This window comes from Mercenaria mercenaria, chromosome 19 (genome assembly GCF_021730395.1).
Source record: "Mercenaria mercenaria strain notata chromosome 19, MADL_Memer_1, whole genome shotgun sequence".
Lineage (NCBI taxonomy): Eukaryota > Metazoa > Mollusca > Bivalvia > Venerida > Veneridae > Mercenaria > Mercenaria mercenaria.
The window spans coordinates 16,672,440-16,693,447 of NC_069379.1; the positions used below are offsets into that span (position 1 = coordinate 16,672,440).

Here is a 21,008-nt window from a genome sequence, read left to right on the forward strand (position 1 = left end):
TCGAGAAATCGTGAGGTGGAAATCGTTGAATTGTGATTTTAAGAAATCATGAAATATTTGAAATGTCACCGACGGTCTTCCGTATGTTTGCGGCATCATCAATCTCGGTCCGTTATTAATTATAACGTAGGGTCTAAAGTTAGTTACTAAATTATGTATAAAGTATAAATTGTAAATATAGAGATGACATAAAATGTTGATGGTAATAAATTTGAAATTTGCGTTATGAATATTTGTTATGTCGTTAATTTACATGCCTGGCTGATTATCAGACCACACATGCTTCAATTGATTTTTTTTCTTTCTTTTCTATTTTTGATTTTTTTCTCTCTTGATGGCTTATCACAAATAAAATTGCAGTGTTCACATTTTTGTATACTATGTTATGTTTTGGTAAAGGCTACTTCTGCCATTACATCTGTTTAATTTCATACAGACATAATAATAATAGTTGTGCTTTTTAAATGTAATCCAACGCTTTCCCATATTATTTTCACATAAAAGCTTTAGTGTTTTAAAGTAGACATTATACTTTAACAACTTGTAATATCTAATATTGTCTAGATTTTAAAATACATGCTGTTAATTTGTTCATAATAAGTTATTTCAATACATGTCTTTCATTTCACTGTCTATGCTACATATACTGAGGATGACTTTTTTACATTATGTTAAGAGGAGGGTATGTTAGACTGGCAGTAGTCAAATATGTTATCCTCTTTAAATAAAGTTATTATTATTATCATTATTACTGTTATTATTATTATTATTATACCAGATTTGTTGAGCGCCCTTTTCATATGTAATATGCGTTCAAAGGCGCTTTACAATTAAACATGTGACACATCGCAGATATGTAGGAAAATAACAAAACATGACATATGCAATCACAAAACTGAAACTGAACAATTTGATTAAACGCCTTTTTTATAAATGATATTTTCAATGGCGCTGTACATAATAATAAAAATATAATAGTTATTACAACAATATCATAAATGAACAATGATAATATTTACAGCCTCATTGCAACAAACAGTCATGACCGCACCCCCCACCGCACATGTGTTCAAACAATGACATCTTAGTCATCACGTGTTAGAACTTAAAATTGAAATACTTTTCTTCTTCTAGTAGCTTCAGTTTAAAAAATAGTAAAATAACTTACAGTCACGAGTTAATGATTAAAGGTGACGAAGTGGTGTCTGATAAGCCGGTTGGACCTTGTGTGATAGTTACTTTATGTAATAATAACAATCTATTTTATAAGTTATCCTTAGACATCTAAAATTTTATAATGATATGATACATCAGTATAAAGGATTAAAATCTATTACATATTTCCATAAATAGCTCTCCCATACAAAATGTTAAGGCTTCTTTTGAATCGAAAGGTATGGTATAAATAGCAGGCAAATTATTACTATTCATTTTACTACATGAATAGCAGAATTGAAAAGCATCTTCATGGCAGGGAAGACACAAGATAAATCTTACAAATAGAAACACTCCAAAATAGTTCAATGACTCCCCTTCGAAAATTAGCAGGAACAAAAGTACATACACATATACATTAACAGAAATATTTGGAATGTTAATTTTGACAGGCTCGGCAGAAAGCTCTTTCGACCAGTAGACCAGGTGTGTCATAAATCACACTGTTGCTTACGCCAATCGCGCTGCTAGTTTCAGAAATACAGAAAGCTCAAAGGAAGCTCTTTGTAAAATGTAAATATATATAGTTTTTGTTATATACAAAATAAGACGCGACTTTGTGTGTGATGAAATCCGTTTATGATAGCGTAACGTCTGATTTTATACGCACGAACTGCTCGAGTATAATTGGATTGGTTTACCCTGGTGAATAGCACGTGGTGTCCGAACTCATACGCCATACATATAAATTTTCCCCCCAGATTATAATCGACAAAACAGCAACAGGACCTGTTTACATATACATATTTCTTCAAATTAGTTCAACATGTACTGAGATGTGAGACTAAGTTTATATGCCCTTTAATTTTAAGACGAGATCATAAAATTGATATACCGTATCAAATGCTGAAAAGGTTTTAAATATTTTAATTAACGATGTGGTCTGAGTTATCAAATTTCAGAAGTTAAAAATGATTAAATTTTTGCCATTTTTTAATCTGATTTTATTATCCTGTGAAATACCGTGGTTACGTGTAGAATTACTTGTTGACAATATCACAGATGTAAACAAATATGTACAGTGCGTTTTCTTTTGATTTTAAAGAAGATGGATTTTGACATTTTGGAAAAAAAAAATGACACAACAAAATTAAATTTTTGCTAAACACTTAATATTCAGCTGAGCGTTATATGCGTGATTATCTTTTTAACATCAAGATAAAGTGATGATTTGAATTTCAAGTTATAAGAAAATTAAGGAGAAAATGCCCATTTAATCATTTCGTTCTGTTTGTATAATAGATTACTAACTCTATCTGCACTCTTAACATATCAGACAATCTAATTCTAGTCTGTTTAATAAATTTTTGTCGTTGAATTAAATAACTGACTTTTAAAAACTAAAAAGAATCCTCTTTAATTTTCTTTTTATCTGATTTTCTGTTTTCTTCTGTGTGAATATGAACATTTCCGATTGTTACAAAATAGTATACACTTATTGAATAGATTGAATAGTAGTAAAAACTATTGTCCGAGATCCGATGGACCGAGGGTCGAGGGCCAATAATTTTTCCTACTGGCCAGTAAGCTATACAATAAGTGTTATATTAGATCTAGACTAATTGACTTCAGAAGAAATCTATTTTCACACTTTAAATTTTAAGTTGTTAACTAAATAGCCTAGTAAAATCGTTTGAATAGATTGGTTATATAGCACGCTATGAACCGGTGACTTATACAAAGAACCATGTAATATTACGCACTGTTAACCATATACAATGTAACGTGCAATGTATCCCGACAAATAAGCCGCGCCATGAGAAAACCAACATAGTGCGTTTGCGACCAGCATGGATCCAGACCAGCCTGCGCATCCGCGCAGTCTGGTCAGGATCCATGCTGTTCGCTTTTAAACCCTATACCGTTAGCGAACAGCATGGATCCTGACCAGACTGCGCGGATGGCGTAATGGGTGATGAAAGGAAATAAGCGAAGACAATATAAGGGAGATAAAGGCACTGGCACCAGATCAGACAGAAACTGCCTCTGTACATGTTATACCCTACCCCTAGGTATCATATAGGTTCTTATATGATACCTAGGGGTAAGGTATAACATGTACAGAGGCATTTTCTGTCTGGTCTGGTGCCAGTGGATAAAGGAGAGAAAAATAAAATAAAAGAATAAAACCAATTTATGATAGTAAGAAAAGTTTTAAGGAAATTTAAAAAAATAATGCATAGTAAAAGATACCATTGAAGTATGAGTAAAACATTAAAAAGAGAAGTGAATAAACACTCGAAAACTTAGAAAAAAAACGATAATAATAAAGAAATAAATATAGAGTCACGAGAGATGAATACGGTTTTTATTATTTTTTTATATGTATATATATATTTTATTTTTCTTTTGTATATTATTTTTTTCATGACGTCAGTTGATAGATTGATTTAGCGTATGATTTATATTTTTTTCTTCCCTGAAACAACTTATCTTGCTCACTGTTCTAAAGAACTGTATATAATCTACTCAGTGGCACGATTGCCATAAATCTGCCCAATGGAGTATTATTTATTGCATATTGTAAAGATCTGATTGTATGCAATGCAAACATAATAAATAATCTCCCTGATGTTCAGACGGCATAAATACGCCTGTTTTCTGCTATATCAGATTATGAAAATTATTTATGGTTATTAATAGTTTTGGTCAAACATCGAAGAGTTATGTCCTCCGTGACATTAATCTACATTATTTGACCTTTCAACAGAAAATAGTTCAGTTCAGTTCAGTCCGATTTGGAAAAAAACCCAAACAACTTCCAATCTTCTTATTTTGAGTTCCATTCGTGAAAAAAGTCTAGTCATTTTTTATTGTTCAGGTCCTAATGTCAGCCGCTTTTTGACCCATGACCCCAGTGTAATAGTCCAGTAAGGCACTATAGGAAATAGTTCATAATGGACGGGCACCAGACTAGACCCAAAAATTAAACGCCCAGGGTTGGAGGGTTGTGGGGGGGGGGGGTGGGGGAGTGCTTTGAGGTCAGTGACCATAACCATTCGATCACGGAGGCCCACGTATGATGTTAGAAATGGAGAAAAAAATAATGTAACGGGCGTTATCACACCGTGGAGTTGCAAGTTGCGCACGAAATACTCGTGCAAATTCATGTGACAAATATGTTTTTATACAAGCTCCTGTTTTGGCTACATGTCTAACAGGTCTCAAATGTGAAGAATGAGATCGTATTTTTCGTAGGGGTATAAGGGAAAAAATGAAAATAACAAGATACTTGAAGCTCGATTCTCAGCAGAAGAGCTTTTTTCCCGGTATGATCTGGCAGAAAACAGATCTGAAGTTAATTCTCCTCCATTATTCTCTAATTCGTGTAAGCCAAGCAGAAAGCACTATCGCAGAATCCAGGAACCAAAATGTATAAATTGACCGTCGTTACAAATCTAAGATATTGGATGAATTATGATATTGCAAGAAAATAAAGAACAAAGTAAATGGTCAAATTGTTCATAGCCGTCTGAGGTGCATAAACGAAGGGCGTGTAATCTTGATAAAATATTTAAATACGAAATTGTAGCATTTACTTCCCTTTATCAGAATCGCTGCGATTTTATGGTTTCGATTCGTATCTAAAAATGATAAAATACATTTTCTTAATATCATTTTAACATATACTATTAAGTTTGAATTTGGAATTAAAACGAATTAAAAAATATTTAGCGTGATAATTCAAAGATCAATTTTGTCAATATGATGTTCCGTCCAGCAAAATGATACAGGGGTTTTTAATTAAGTTTTTTTTTTTTACAATAAAACTTAAAATACACTGTTAATAGGGAATCGATCCTACCGGTTTTCGTCGCGGGGTCGATCCCTCTACGGTAACATGCGATATATACCGAATGAGATATACTATCGAATTAAAAAATGAGGTCTTCCGGCACATGCACAGAGCGTCTGACTTCGGATATTTTGGAAGAATACGCATTTTCCTTGTGCGTAATAAGCATCCACATAACTTTTCTGAACCGGAACGTCATGCACATCAGTACAAATATTTGCAGTATTGTTTTTTATTCCAAAATCTACCTTTAAATTGATACAAACGCATATTTCTGGGCAAGCTGATGGATTGTAACGATTCCCGATTGAGGCATTCCCTTATTTCATATTACATACATTCGCCAACAACAGTGTACACTTTGTTCAAACAGGAAAATAGGGTAACGACACATTATTACATGATATAAATAATCATGAGTGATTGCATACGTATTAGAAGTTTTATGGTTACGAATCTTATCAACCTGTGAAGAGGTTATATATATTTCACTTGGGGGACAATATATCGGTTATCATATAGGTAATAACGACATGGAGGCCCTGAGTGGCTAAAAGACCTGCTCCAGGCTAAAAGACCTGCTCCAGTCCTATCTTTTAACCTTAAATTGTCATTGAAAAAGCATGAAAATCCTGACTACGAACAGTGACGCCTGTCAAAATAGTCTATTTTATATAAAATTCTATATAAAATTCCTGTGGTTTTGCGTGCTAAAGTGTGGCGCGTGGCCGTTAACTGTTACCTATTGTAATCATGGGTTGCATACACATAACAGAATTTGAATAAATTAAAGTTCACCTGTATTTTACCGGTAAGCGCTTTTAACGAATACTTTCATCCCCATAACACTGTTTTTGTGCCCCCCCCCCCCCCCCCATGAGTGGTGGGGGCATATAGATTTGGTCTTGTCCGTGCGTGCGTCCGTGCATCCGTGAGTCCGTCCGAAGTTCGTGACGCTACTAGCTCAAAAAGTATTTGATTGAAACATTTCATGAGTCTTTATCATAATATTAACTTGCGCACCTCCTGTTTTTCGTCAGGCCCCGCACCCCATTTTAAGAGTTATGGTCCCTGAAATAATCAAAAATGCACATTTTCATCCTGTGACACACCTATCTCAAAAAGTCTTTGATATAGATTCATGAAACCTTGCATGAGTCTTAATCATGATATGAACTTGCGCACCTCCTATTTTTATCTGGCTCCGCCCCTTATTTTTAGAGTTATGGCCCCTGAAATAGTCAAATTACACATTTTCACCTTGTAGCGCGCCTAACTCAAAAAATATTTAATAAGAATTGATTTAACTTTGCATGAGTCTTTATCATGATATGAACTTGCGTACCTCCTATTTTTCATCTGGGATTGCCCCCTATTTCCAGAGTTATGGCCCCTGAAATAATTAAAATGCAACATTTTCACCTTGTGAAGCATCTAACTCAAAAAGTATTTCATATAAATGGATGAAATCTTGCATGAGTCTTTATCATAGCATGAACTTGCGCATCTCCTATTTTTTGTCTGCCTCCGCCCCCTATTTCAAGAGTTATTGCCCCTGAAATAGTTAAAAATGCACATTTTCACCTTGTGATGCTCAAAAAGTATATGATATAAATAGATGAAAACTTGTCTTTATCATTATTTAAACTTGCGCACCTCTTATCTTTTTGGCAGGCTCCACCCCCAATTTTTTAAGTTATGGTCCCTGAAATAGTCAGAAATGCACATTTTCACCTAATAATGTGCATAGCTCAAAAAGTATTTGATGTAAATTCATGAAACCTTGCTCAAATCTTTATCACGATGTTATCTTGCACACTTGGCATTCTTCTTGAGAATTTTAGTGCTTATTACAGAATTACGGCCCTTGAAATAGCCAAAATAGTAGATTTTTTGTTTGTGATGCTCATAGCTCAAAAAGTATATGGCCTAGAATACTGAATCCTTTTCATAAAATGTTAGTTTAGGCTCTATTACCCCCTTAAGACTGCAAACATTTGAATTATTTCCCCTTATTTGTGACAAATGTACCAGTGGGGGCACACCCTGTGTCCTACAGACACATTCTAGTTATTTTATTTATTGAATAACTAATTGTTGCAGTTTATTTTGGAGACTGTAACAACCACACCGTGCCTTTTACTATGATAGTCCTAACAGAAAGAGTGTACCCTTAAATTGCATAATAGCCTATTTTTAATTATACGCCCTCCCCTCTCCAAAAATGTGTGTACTATGATATTTTATATTTAGTTTTTGTGTGGGTCCAGTTAGCTCATGCACTATCAAAGTCTAGATTACCTTAAACTTATTCAGTTTCTTCTTTATTCAATGATCATAATAACAAGTAAATCTTAACCCTTACCCTGCTAAATTTCTCAAATGGAATGGTCCATCATTCAATTTGGACAATACCATTTATTATTCGAAGGGGTGTTCACTGAAAATTTACTGACTGAACAGCGAACAGTGCAGACCATGATCAGACTGCACGGATGTGCAGGCTGATCTTGGTCTGCACTGGTCGCAAAGGCAGAATCACTTGCCGCCAGCAGGCTAAGGGTTAAGACAATATCTGCAGTACTATTTCAATGTTATGAAATCAATACATTTGTTTAGCCGGTTAGTATAACGTGATTTCTTTCCAATAGTAGTTGTAGTAGTAAAAGCAGTAGTAGTAGTAATAATAATGATAATAATAATAAAAAAAATAATGATGATAATAACAAAATAAAACATCGAGGTGTTCTGTTTCACATAACAAAATACTCTGTTTTGAAGAATAACACCCTCATAAATTTCTCCGTGTGTAAACATTTCCTCAATGAATAAAGATCAAAGAAAGTGGTCTAGATCTTTTCTAAAAGCATCAGACTTTAAAACTTTATATTATATACCCTTCTCAAATGCGCTCATTTGATTGGTACACGCGCGGGTCCGCAAAAAAGCGATATTGACCCGCAAAGGTGACAATGACTCTTGTGATATCACGTTTTCTATATGTATGAAATATGGGCCAGTCAAATGAGTGCATTTGAGAAGGGCATATAATATAACAATTATAGACTTATGTTTCGGTCAATATGTGTTTTTACAGACCTGTAAAAGTGATATTGACCTCGGACTGTGTCCTCTGTCAATATCATTTTCACAGGTCCGTAAAAACACATATTGACATCAACATAAGTCAATAACTGTATAATATAAAGAAATAGCACTAAATCACAATCCTTCTAATGACTCATTGTATCATATTACATCAACAATACGGAACTACATTTTGGACTACTTCTCGAAACACAGAGTAGGCACTTCCGATTTGGCGTAGGTAGTCCTTGAATTGCACCGTTCTGTAGTTCCTGGTGTCGTTATTTTTTTTATTTTAGAATTTTCATAGCGACTGAAAATCTACGTTATGCCATACGTCCTGCTCTTGTGTGAAAAGGTGGTATGTATTTGCAAAGTCAGGGGTGGGGGTAGGGATTGATTTTGGTAAGAAATCTATAAGAAGTCTAAAAAGACTGGAAAACATTACACAATTGAATTCAGTAGATAAATGACGTTTTAGGCCCTACCAAACTAAAACGAGCAAGCCACTATGGTACGAATTTCAGTGAAATCGGTGTATCAATAGACATAATCGGCCTGTGTATACTGTAAAATCATTTAATTTCGTGGGCATGAAATTTCGTGGTTTTTGGTGAAAACAGCAATTTCGTGGGGATAATAATTCGTGGATTTCAACTTTTGAACATAAAATGAATGGGAATTTTACTTGTTCGTTGGGATTAAATTTCGTGGATTGGCTTAACCACGAAATCCACGAAAATTAATCCCCCACGAATATTAATGATTTCACAGTACCCGTTTTATGAGCTGTCTTAAATCCTACATAAATGAATAAAAGATCAGATCAAAACTCCTAATAGATCTTTTGATAAATTAGCGTCAGTAACTTTCTTGAGCTACAAGATACAAGATTCAAAGTTGTATTTATAGCCGACAGTACCCTAACAGTTATTAGTTTACTTATTACCATGGCCTGTATTCGCCCGAAACTTTGATATAGACATTGGAACGCTAAATTTTATTTTTATTCTGTCATTTCTAAATTTATAACAGATTGTGATGAAACTTTGCACGCAAGTGTGTTCTAAAGCCTCAAACAGCTGAGTCAAATTCATTTGTGTGATTTTGATATATACAAAGTTAAGGCAAATAGAAAATTTTCCGTCTTGAGTGTAACTTTAAGTTTTAAACTTTAGAAGTTGATGAATACGGGCCCAAATCCTAACGTTTACAGGGTCCTTGGTATGTAATAACCTTGTTCAGATTATCACGGCTGTAAAATTAAGTATTCTTTAATTTGTAATAAAGATAAAGTTTGTCATAAACAATTAAAATTGTAACATAATCTTTGTAGGTTATTTAAGAATCTTAATTTTGCTTTAAATTTCTCTTATTTTTGTTATATTCGTGCTTGGTTAACGGTCATTTCAAAAACGAATGGGAGGCTTTAATGTTACCACACCTGAAAATAGTCCAAATGGAAGTGACAGACATGGGATGATAGAATTAGGAAGTTCAGGAATGTCGCGTCTGAAGAAATTAGGAATGGTTATTGTTAGTGTGACAGCTGTTGGTTGCATGGTTGCCTCGGTTGCAATGCTTGGAGTCCTTTTTAAAGAAATCAAGGAAGATAACTCGTCCCTAAATGACGTCGGTCAGTCTGAAGCAATTGTGCAGTCTACAGGTCTGTTGGAAATATTTGGGTTGAAATGTGCTAAATGCTTCGGTCACAATGCACTTCACATGTAAAAGGGAATCTATGTAGACCAGAGCTGGTACAGATTCTGAAATGTTTTTAGCATTTTTGGGAAGTGGGAAGGCTTATTTCCAATAATACATAATAAAAAACAACATTTTTTCAAGACATTTTACAAAATTTTGCATAAGAATATTTCTTTTATATTGATAATTAGGATATTCTGAAAGTTTTGTAACAATGGCTTTACAAATAAAGTCAAAAATTGATTTTGCAAAAATAATAGTAGTGTCAAAAGGTGGCCGACATCTAAAATAGAACACTCAGTCCCCATGACCGTAAAGTAAAAACTAGTGAAGATATTAAAAAAGGTTATAAAGTTCCTGATACTACATTTGGAGCTAGCCCGCCCTCTTAGCTCAGTAGGTAGAGCGTTGGTCTACGGATCGCGGGGTTGTGAGTTCGATCCTCGGGCGGGGCGTATGTTCTCCGTGACTATTTGATAAACGGCATTGTGTCTGAAATCATTAGTCCCCCACCTCTGATAATTCATGTGGGGAAGTTGGCAGTTACTTGCGGAGAACAGGTTTGTACTAGTACGGTACAGAATCCAGGAACACTGGTTAGGTTAACTGCCCGCCGTTACATGATTGAAATACTGTTGAAAAACGGCGTTAAACCCAAAACAAACAAACAAACATTTGGAGCTCCTTTTTTTTATCAATGGTATTGATTAAGCATGTAATGTGTTGCTTTGAGTCCTGAATTACACGTAATGCAAGGTCTTATTTTTGTATTCTCTGAAATTGCGAGAAAGCAAAGCGGTCTAGGAAATAAAGCTGGTGATAAAACGGACGCTTGAAAAGACATTAGATATTAATATTTGACAAAATTTATGCAGTTTGTCACTTACGTAGACTAGTATTGTTCCATTTACATTCTAGGCTCAGCATGTCCCAGTCAAGGAAGCTCTGCCACATGCCCGACGGTGCCAACGGCGCCGACGGCGCCGACGCAGGCGACAAAAACAACGACGCCACCACAAACAACTCCCACTTCCGTTGCAACTACAACAGCGACCCCTGCCGTATTGGATGTTCGGCTTCCCACGGCTCTCAACCCTTTGTTGTATACAGTTGAACTTCAGCCTCATATGTACACCATGAACTCGGAAGAGTTCACTTTCAACGGGTCGGTCAGGATTTTGTTTCACTGCGTGGAAGATGCCAACAACATTACCCTTCATATTAACAAATTGAATATTACGGGTAAGTAAGGATAATAAACGACTTTTACTGTATATTGTATCTTTTTTTTTCATATTCTTTGTACGGTGCTTTTCTGCAGAAACACACATACGTTTTGATTAAAATTCCCCTGAGTGCTCGCATAATTTGTCGTGCATCAAATATAAGATGCTGTGCTCTCGAGAAAAAATGTCATCCGATCGTATTACTGGAATAAGTTGCCATACACCTCCAGGTAAGATGTCGAGACCTCGAAGTAAGTTGTCAAGTGCTCGGGGATACTATGTCGTGTGGCCGAGATAAGATGTCGTGTGCTTGAGATAAGATGCCATGTGACCAAGATTATATATCGTGCGCTCAAGATAATTTAATCTTAAAAAAATAAACATCTTATCTCGAGGTTTACGCTCAGTCAAACGATGGGATGATATCTTACCTCGAGCGAACGTACCACTGTATCATGCACTTAGAACAAGGAAAATATATCTCCTTATTGTTTTAACTTTTTACAGGCAGCATTGATATTTCTTACAAATCATAAAGAATGCCGTAAAAATATGATATCAGATACTAAGTGTATGATATGTTCGATATGAAGAGCTGTCAGATATGCAGATTGTCGAACGAAAAGGTATGTCCGAATATGGTTATGTCAACGAAAATATCGTTTATAAGGACATCTCGCTTTAAAACGTTAGGTTGCGTGAGCAATGATACTTCATGTATAAAAATATATATACGAACGATAACTTAATAGCAGTAAGAAATTTGTACTTGAAGAATCAAGAAATAAATCTAATATCAGATATGTCAGATAAATGAAAAAAAAGTATTATGTCTGATATTTATAGGTTATTAACTTTGTATGTGGATATATGCACGAGTTCATGCAGGGGTAATATTGCACGACTTTGCATTGTACGATAATTCGTCATAAGCAGTAGGTCGGATATAAAGGTATGTCGCTTGTGACAGAAAACACTTACTTTGCAGGTTCAATATCCGTGACTCACGAGAATGAAATTGAGGGCTTGTACAACAGGCATGAGTTTGACACTGCACGACAGTTTATTATCATCTACACAACCAAAGAACTTATGGCTGGACAAAACTATACCGTCGATATTACCAGCTTTGTCGGTCCGCTGGTGCCGGATTTAGCAGGGTTGTACCTTAGCTCATACACAAGAGGGGACGAAAAAATGTATGTATACACAAGTAAATTGTCATTATTATACAGAATGATATAATATAAGAAATACAGAACTGTTAGATAATTTAAACAGTTTTAAAGCATGTATCTAAGTTAACAGTCTTTTACGAAAATTCAAATTACAGAAAGTTTAAATTGTATCGATGTGAATAAGGAGAAAGCTCGTAAACTTCTGTTTAGCATTATGTGTTCACGACCTTGCACGTGCTTTATTTTGCAGCGTCTAAACTTGTTCTTATATCTTCGGTGGTGTAATTTTGTGCATGCAATTTTTTTTTTATTTCTCTGAAAAATATGCTTAAAGGCACTGACCTCCAAATTTGGCTAAATATAATCTTTCTTTCAGATTGAAGTTTGGTCATATAATGAACATTAGAATATGAATTTTTGTTTCTAAAATATTTTTAAAATTCCAAATCAAGAAAAAAAAATGACCGCATTGGGAATTGAACCCCAGACCGCCGCGGCAATAAAGACATTTTCCCGTCGTCGTAACCAATAGAGCTATAGCTGAAGTAGTGAATAATGACTTCGAAATAAAGATATTTATAAACGAGACAGTTTACCTGGAGTAAAAGCGTGACAAATGCTTTTCGATTTCATCGTAAAAAAATAGTAAAAACAGCAAATTCTCATGTGTTTCCGTAACAGAAAGTTTGTAAGTAATTAAGTTTTAAAGCCTTCTTAAGAAATACAGCATTTATTTGAAGATATCTAAAAACAATTATTTTTTGTTTGTTGTCGAACGATCTTGAGGCCAGTTGCTTTATGGACTGTATGTATGAGTTAATGAAGATTTATTGTACGTGTGTCTATTCATGCATGTGTAGTGTACGTCCTTCAGTGCACGTTAACTCGTTCCGACAATATATAGGAAAATGAAAAAAAAAACAGAAACGCACCATGAGAAAACCAACATAGTGCATTTCCGACCAGCATGGATCCAGACCAGCCTGCGCATCTAGATGCAAACTAATGCTTTCTCTAATTGCAAAAGGCTTTGAAAGCGAGCAGCATGGTGCCTGACTAGACTGCGCGGATGCGAAGGCTGGCTTGGATCCATGCTGGTCGCAAACGCACTATGCTGTTTTTCACATGACGCGGCTCAAATCAATTATTTGTCATCAACGTAGCAAATGCGATGCTTGCTTCTACAGATTTACCAACTTCCGGAAGTTCAGTATTACCGGAAGTCGCCATTTTCAGAAATCTTGGTTGCAGAATGCTAGAATAGTTGCTTCCATATTTGTAGACAGTATATCCTCTTGCGTTCAAGCTTCACCATTACATAGCCCATGTAACCACATTTAACTATTGTCACTGCATGTCTAGACAGTATAGATACATGAATCAGCTTAGTGGGCAGGATGTGTACCCCACCATCGACAAAAATGAAGATAGACTGACCAGAGGTTAACAATATCCACAGAACCTGGTTGGTATGAACTTAACTGTAGACTATATTCCTTAGCGTTTTCATTGCATGTCATGCATGTTATATCTTAGACGTTTTAAAGTAAGAACTACTTTATTATGGAGTTTTCCCCATGTTTTATTAATTTGATATAATAATCTGTTTTAGTTATATCGCAACGAGTCAGATGCAACCCACAGACGCTCGAAAGACGTTTCCGTGCCTCGATGAGCCGGCCATCAAATCAGAGTTCGAAGTCACTCTGGTGCGAAAGAGACACATGAAGTCTATCTCAAATATGCCAATAACAAATAAAATCGATAGGTAATATCTGCTGGCGTATTATTTGTACCTTCATTTAGCATATAATATGCAATTTTGTGGAACTACAGCCGTCAAATAATGGAAAGAACAAAGGATTACGGGTACAGTAAAAATAATACTGACTTCCGGTGCAACACATCGACTGCTGTCTGGTTCCTATCCCATACTTCCGTTTCAGAACGAAGATGAATATTCACTGCAAATTTGGCTACTGCTTTGATGAGCAGGTTCATCCAGGCATGCGGCGCTTTTGAAGCTCTTCCGGTTTATGAAACATTCTTCGTATGAAAAAAAAAAAAAAGAAACGATCTGATTAATTCCAGATATCTAGCCACAACACTGTTAGCGCCAATTGACGCCAGGAAAGTTTTCCCTTGCCAAGATGAACCTGCTTTCAAAGCAGAATTTGACGTTACTCTTGTGAGAAAAGAATCAAAAATCGCAATTTCTAATACCCCTGTTTTGTCAAGTGAGAGAAGGTGAGTAAAGTTCACTTTGAATTACAGTTTGGCATACGGAATGTTTCATTCTAGAGATTATGAACTATATATTGAAAGAATGTATGAAACGTTCACCGGTACAGAACTAAGAGTTAAAACAAGACAATGAAATTGCATTTAATAAAAAGAGAATTCCTTCGTTTTACATATAAGTGTTATTTCTTCGAGCGGCCACTAGCTACAAAATATTGAAGTGTGGCATAGCCGGGAGGGAAAATGTAAGATCTCTGTTCGTGCGTCAAATAAACACACAAAACATACAAATAAGGCAAGTGCCACTTGTGCTTTTTTTGCCGCAGTAAAGAAATTATGTATGAACGAGAAGACGAGTTTTCTGTTTCGAAGTTATTTTCGTCATGTTTCAACGGTGACTTAAGACATTTTGAACAGAAAAAAATATGCATATTTATAACCTTTACAGCAAAACAAAACGACGATATATTACTGTTTATATATAGACCATCAGATAATTAATCTTCAGTCTGCTGGTGGGAAGTGATTCTCCCTTTGGGCAATACCATTTATAATTCGAAAGGGGTGTTCACCTAAAATTTACTTACTGAATAGCGAACAGTGCAGACCATGATCAGCCTAAAGTCAACCTGCACATCATTCAGGCTGATCATGGTCTGCACTGTTCGCTATTCAGTAAGTCAATTTTAGGTGAAAACCTCTTTCGAATTATAAATGGTATTGCCCAAATTAAATGATGGACTTGTCCATTTTAGAAATTAAGCAGGCTAAAGGTTAACATAAACAGGAGCCTCTGCTGCTGACTGGTGAATCACTTGCCCCTAACCGGTGAAGCTTCAAAACCTTGCTTAGGGTATAGAATTCTTTCTTGGGAAGAAGCAGTCCGGTTTGCTTGCGGGAGGTCGGTGGTTCTGCACAGGTGCCTGCCCATGGTTGAAATAATTCTCGGAGGGGCCACCTAGGGTCTTTCCCCACCAATAAAAGCTGACAGGTCGCCATATGACATGGAGTTGTGCCGTTGTGATGTTTTACACAAATAAACAAACAAACGGTAAACATAAATACTTCTCTTACAAACCATGTCTGAGAGTTGCTTTCTCGTTTTAGGGGAGATGACTGGATTGCTGATAAATTTCAGAGAACTCCGAAAATGTCAACATATCTTCTTGCTTTTATCATCTGTGACTTTAATTACACCGAGAATACAACAGAAAACGGTGTAACGGTAAGAATATACATGTACTACCGTATCAGTTTTTGTAACCCAACATTACTTGTATTCGATTATTATACCATTTACCATTTCTTTCAATGTTTCATTTTAAAGTATTCTTATTATTGTACTTTTTGTACGCCCGAAGGGACGTATTATGTTATACCCCCGGTGTCCTTCCGTCCGTCCGTCCGTTAGCAATTTCGTGTCCGCTCTGTAACTCTTGAACCCCTTGAAGGATTTCAAAGAAACTTGACACAAATATTCACCACATCGGGACGACGTGCAGAGCGCATGTTCTGGATGGCTCGCTTCAAGGTCAAGGTCACAGGGGTCAAATGTCATATGAGTGTGTTTCGTGTCCGCTCTGTAACTCTTGACCCCCTTGAAGGATTTCAAAGTAACTTGACACAAATGTTCACCACACCAAGACGACGTGCAGAGCGCATGTTCTTGATGGCTCACTTCAAGGTCAATGTCACACTTAGGGGTCAATAGTCATATGAGTTTGTTTCGTGTCCGCTCTGTAACTCTTGAAGTAAAGAAACTTGGCACAACTGTTCACCACATCAAGACGACGTGCAGGGCGCATGTTCTGGATGTATCGCTTCAAGCTCAATGTCACACTTAGGGGTCAAAGGTCATCGAACTATAACTCTTAAACCCCTTGAAGGATTTCGAAGAAACTTGACACAAATGTTTACCACATCGACACGATGTGCAGAGCGCATGTTCTGGATGGCTAGCTACAAGGCCAAGGTCACACTTAGGGGGCAAAGGTCATACCTTCGGGCGTCTATTGCTCCGCATTGCGGTGCTCTTGTTTAAGATTGAATGTGCTGTTATTTGTTTTGTCCAAGTTAGTTTGAATTTACAAGAGTAACAGTGGAACATTGGGGTTAATGCGTTTTTTTTCATTAAATGGAGAACTCTTTTTGCCAGGGCGGCCAACCCCACCGTGCACACGGAGAAAACGTCCCGATTCGGGTAACCTTTTGCCTATATTCTTCTTATTATTTGACGGATTTAAATAAGATAAAGTGCGTGGAAGATAGCAACATTAGTGCTTTCTCCGCACAAAGCGTCTATCACTTTTCATATTTTTTCTCAAACATTTCGCCCGACTGCTTTTTCGAGGAAATACTATTAATTAACGTACACACTTTCGCATTTGGGCAAAGAATTTGTAACGAGAACTGATTGCAGACGCTCTGTGTGAAAAAAAGCACTCATTTTGCTGTCTTAGACGCTCTTTTATCCTATGAAAATCATTCATGTAATAAAGAAAATACATTGTATAGGCAAAATGTTACCTGTATCGGACAGATTTTCTCAGTGTGAACGGTATTGAATAGTCACGTGGGATCAGATATGCAGCATCTTTGTTAGAGTATAAACCAAACCGAAACCTATCGCTCAGACTACATACTGTCAAACAGTGTTGTATATATTTCATGTGCTCTGTAGCGGCCACCGTGCCTGAGTTGTTATGGTCGTTGACTGTTCGAATCACTTGCCCCTCGCCATTGTTGATTCAACATCTCGTTTGGGATGTGAAATGATTTCATATAAGGATGAACGGCTTTGCTTATAGAAAGTCTTTGGTTCTGCCTAGATTCCTTCTTGTGTCTCAATAATGCCCGAAGTGTCACATGATGTCTGCAATCACCATGAAATAGTGGAAAGTAACCATATGAAATGAAACTGTGTTGGCGTGACAAACCAAGTCAATATGAGTATCGTATCTTATAAGTCAAACTACAGTCACTCTGCATGGAGCGTAAACCATCGAAACAGCAAAGTTTGTTTGTACATTTCTTTTACCATTATCATGATGGACACGACTGATTCTGCCTTTGCGACCAGTGTAGATCATGATCAGCCTGTACATCCATGCAGTCTGATCATGATCTGCACTGTTCGCTATGCAGTCAGTGTCGTTTTGGTAAGCATCCCTTTAAATAGTTAATGGTACTGTCCAAATTGAAAGATGGACAAGTTCATTATAGAAATTTAGCAGGGTAAGTGTTAAATAAGTAAAAAAATTGATCATACTTCAGTACCGTGCCTGGGCCAGACCAGAAGCCATTGAACAAACTCCATATTCCCTCAAAGTTGGTGTGGAGATATTGACATTCTTTGAGGAATACTTCAGCATATCCTACCCGCTTCCGAAACAAGGTAAACTCGATTGTACTCCAGCTTCGCCCCTGATTACATTTCAATTATTCCTGTTTAATCGCTGCATCTCCGTTTATAATACAATTGAAACTCGATGTCTCGAATTCACTTGACTCAAAATCTCGGTTTTCTCGAATACATTTTCAAGTCCCTACGCGAAAACACTTGCACAAAATATCGCTTTAAGTCGAACTTCGGTTATATCGAAGTGAAACGCACGATCCCTTGGAATACGAGATACCGGGTTTCAGACGTATTTGATGTTCTCTTCAATTTGTTTGATTTAACACCTGTCTTCTCTAAGATTTGACCTGTATTTTAATAAGTTGGAAAGTTAATACAGTGCGGAAATTCCACGTACTCATTTACAGTTCCTGTTGTTTTATCATCCTTGATTATGTTTAATGTGATTTTACCTCTCGCATCTTTTGGACATTTTATTTTCAGATATGATTGCAATTCCGGATTTTGCGGCGGGTGCTATGGAGAACTGGGGGTTAATAACTTACCGGGAAACAGCCATGTTGTACGAGGCTGGTGTGTCATCTGAAGGTAACAAACAGCGTGTTGCCGTGGTCGTTTCGCACGAACTTGCACACCAGGTACGTCGGTCTGTCAGTACTTGAATTATAATCTGACATTTATTTTTTTTTGAAATTTGACCTTAACTTTCAATTACTTTTTGAATTCCTAAAACAAGTGCCTAGAGCCGGTAATCAAGGGAGGTAAACACTGTTATTCCTACATTCTAACATGTCTTGTACAATTTGCTTCTTAGTTTCCTTATTTGATTTTTTATGCCCCCCACCACTTTGGGGAGGGGGGGGGGGGGCATATAGATTTGCTCTTGTCCGTCCGTCCTTCCGTCCGTCCGTCCGTCCGAAAATGTTGTGTCGCGCGTAGCTCTGAAAGTATTAAGTATTTGACGTAGAGTCATAAAACTTTACAGGAATGTTGGTCAGCATGTGTAGTTGTGCACCTGGGGTTTCGCGTCCGGATTCATTCAGTCATGTAGAAGTTATGGCCCCTGACTTTGTAAAAATTGGTCATTTTAATGTTGTGTCGCGCCTAGCTCCAAAAGTATATGACCTAGAGTCACAAAACTTTACAGGCATGTTGGTCAGCATGTGTAGTTGTGCACCTGGGGTTTCGCGTCCGGATTCATCCAGTCATGTAGGAGTTATGGCCCCTGACTTAGTAAAAAAATGGTCATTTTAATGTTGTGTCGCGCATAGCTCCAAAAGTATTTGACCTACAGTCACCAAAGTTTACAGGAATGTTGGTCAGCATGTGCAGTTGTACACCTGGGGTTTTGCGTCCGGATTCATCCAGTCATGTAGGAGTTATGGCCCCTGACTTAGTAAAAAAATGGTCATTTTAATGTTGTGTCGCGCATAGCTCCAAAAGTATTTGACCTACAGTCACCAAAGTTTACAGGAATGTTGGTCAGCATGTGCAGTTGTGCACCTGGGGTTTTGCGTCCGGATTCATCCAGTCATGTAGGAGTTATGGCCCCTGACTTAGTAAAAAAATTGGTCATTTTAATGTTGTGTCGTGCGTAGCTCCAAAAGTATTTGACCTAGAGTCACAAAAGTTTACAGGAATGTTGGTCAGCATGTGCAGTTGTGCACCTGGGGTTTCGCATCCGGATTTATTCAGTATTGTAGGAGTTCTGGCCCCTGACCTGGGAAAAAATTGTCATTTTAATGTCATGTAGTGGGGGCATCTGTGTCCCATGGACACATTTCTAGTTTTATTTACAGTGACTCAAGAGAAGTGTTTGTCGAACTGCTTACATAATCTGTTTAACTTCACACTCTTACGGCCTTAAGGTTTAAAGTATTATTGTATCTATTCTTGACAGTGGTTTGGTAATCTAGTGACACCCTCATGGTGGGACGATCTGTGGTTGAATGAAGGATTTGCCAGCTATGTGGAGTACATGGGAGTCGACCACGTGCATCCAGATTGGAAAATGGTATTTATTGATTTGTAAATGGAAAAATAAGTTTTTGATAAATATCTTTATAAAGCTTGATAAATCAAATGACCCAACAAACGAATGAACTATTATGCATGTAATCTTGGTAGACGTTGGAGCTGTGCACTGTTCTGTCAGATCGAACCATTCCGGCAAAACTTGTTGAAACTAAATGGCGCTTATTTGCCTTACCTGCTTATTGTGACCGAAGATCGTATCACTAATTTAAGCAAGACAATAAGACATTCTGATTGTGTATGTTTTTTGATTGACTCATTTTAAATTGACAGAATTTTCACTAGTTCAGTATTATTGTTATAACTGAAAGTCACAGAAAACAGCATTTTATGTATTTGTACATGTATAGTTAGAGAATGATTGTTTCATAAATTTAGAAATTAAATTTAAGTTACTTATATATTATCTTAATATGTTGAATGTTGTTAACAGTTTGAACAGTTTGTTGTCGAAGACCTTCAGGACGTGTTCAACTTTGATGGACTGATTTCGTCACATCCGGTGTACGTGCCAGTAGCGCATCCGGATGAGATAAACGAAATTTTTGACAGGATTTCATACGCAAAAGTAAACACTACAGATACGCATGCGCATGATAGTTCCTACAGATACGCATGCGCCCGATAGTTCCTGTAGCTAACATGATTTTGTTGCTTTTCAGAATTGATATCAACGTTGTAAGTCTGAAATGTCAGTTCTCAATGTGTTTTATTGTTTTGATTTGATAAAATATTTTAAATACCTTTCGTGCGAGTGAGTCGTTAGACTCCGGAAAGCTTTACAAAATTTCAGAAGCAAACATGCATCGAAACACAAAACATACAAAGAAAGAAACATAAAAACACATATGACATAAAGACTTATAACGTAGATCTAGGGGTAAATGCGAAAGAAATGCTTCTTTATCTATATACATTAAGGTTTTTTTCGCATTCAGGCATTTCTATGTTTTGCTTAATTCGTAATATCGTATATTTTACGTGATAATTTAATCAACGGATGCATGTATATTTACCATTTCTCGCAGTTTGATCAATTTGTTCTGAGCAAACTTCAAGCTGTATTTAACTATGATGGGCTCATTTCGTCACATCCAGTGTATGTACCGGTGTCACGTCCGGAGGAAATCAATGAAATATTTGATAGTATTTCATACGCAAAGGTTTGC

The 21,008-nt window shown here is 36.6% G+C and overlaps 1 protein-coding gene across 6 annotated transcripts in view; it reads left to right on the forward strand.

The window, feature by feature from the left end:
* LOC123541791 (aminopeptidase N-like) overlaps positions 1-21,008 on the forward strand; it is an 88,532-nt gene that overhangs the window by 30,554 nt on the left and 36,970 nt on the right. For 5 of the 6 annotated variants that reach the window (XM_053531355.1, XM_053531359.1, XM_053531357.1 and 2 more), the window contains exons 3-10: positions 10,721-11,044; positions 12,017-12,227; positions 13,819-13,974; positions 15,555-15,672; positions 17,721-17,841; positions 18,289-18,443; positions 19,706-19,819; positions 20,273-20,407. In XM_053531355.1, the coding sequence (XP_053387330.1) occupies positions 10,721-11,044; positions 12,017-12,227; positions 13,819-13,974; positions 15,555-15,672; positions 17,721-17,841; positions 18,289-18,443; positions 19,706-19,819; positions 20,273-20,407 (1,334 nt within the window). Of the gene's footprint in view, positions 1-10,720; positions 11,045-12,016; positions 12,228-13,818; positions 13,975-15,554; positions 15,673-17,720; positions 17,842-18,288; positions 18,444-19,705; positions 19,820-20,272; positions 20,408-20,867; positions 21,003-21,008 lie in introns of all 6 variants that reach the window. The other variant, XM_053531356.1, reaches the window with a different exon arrangement.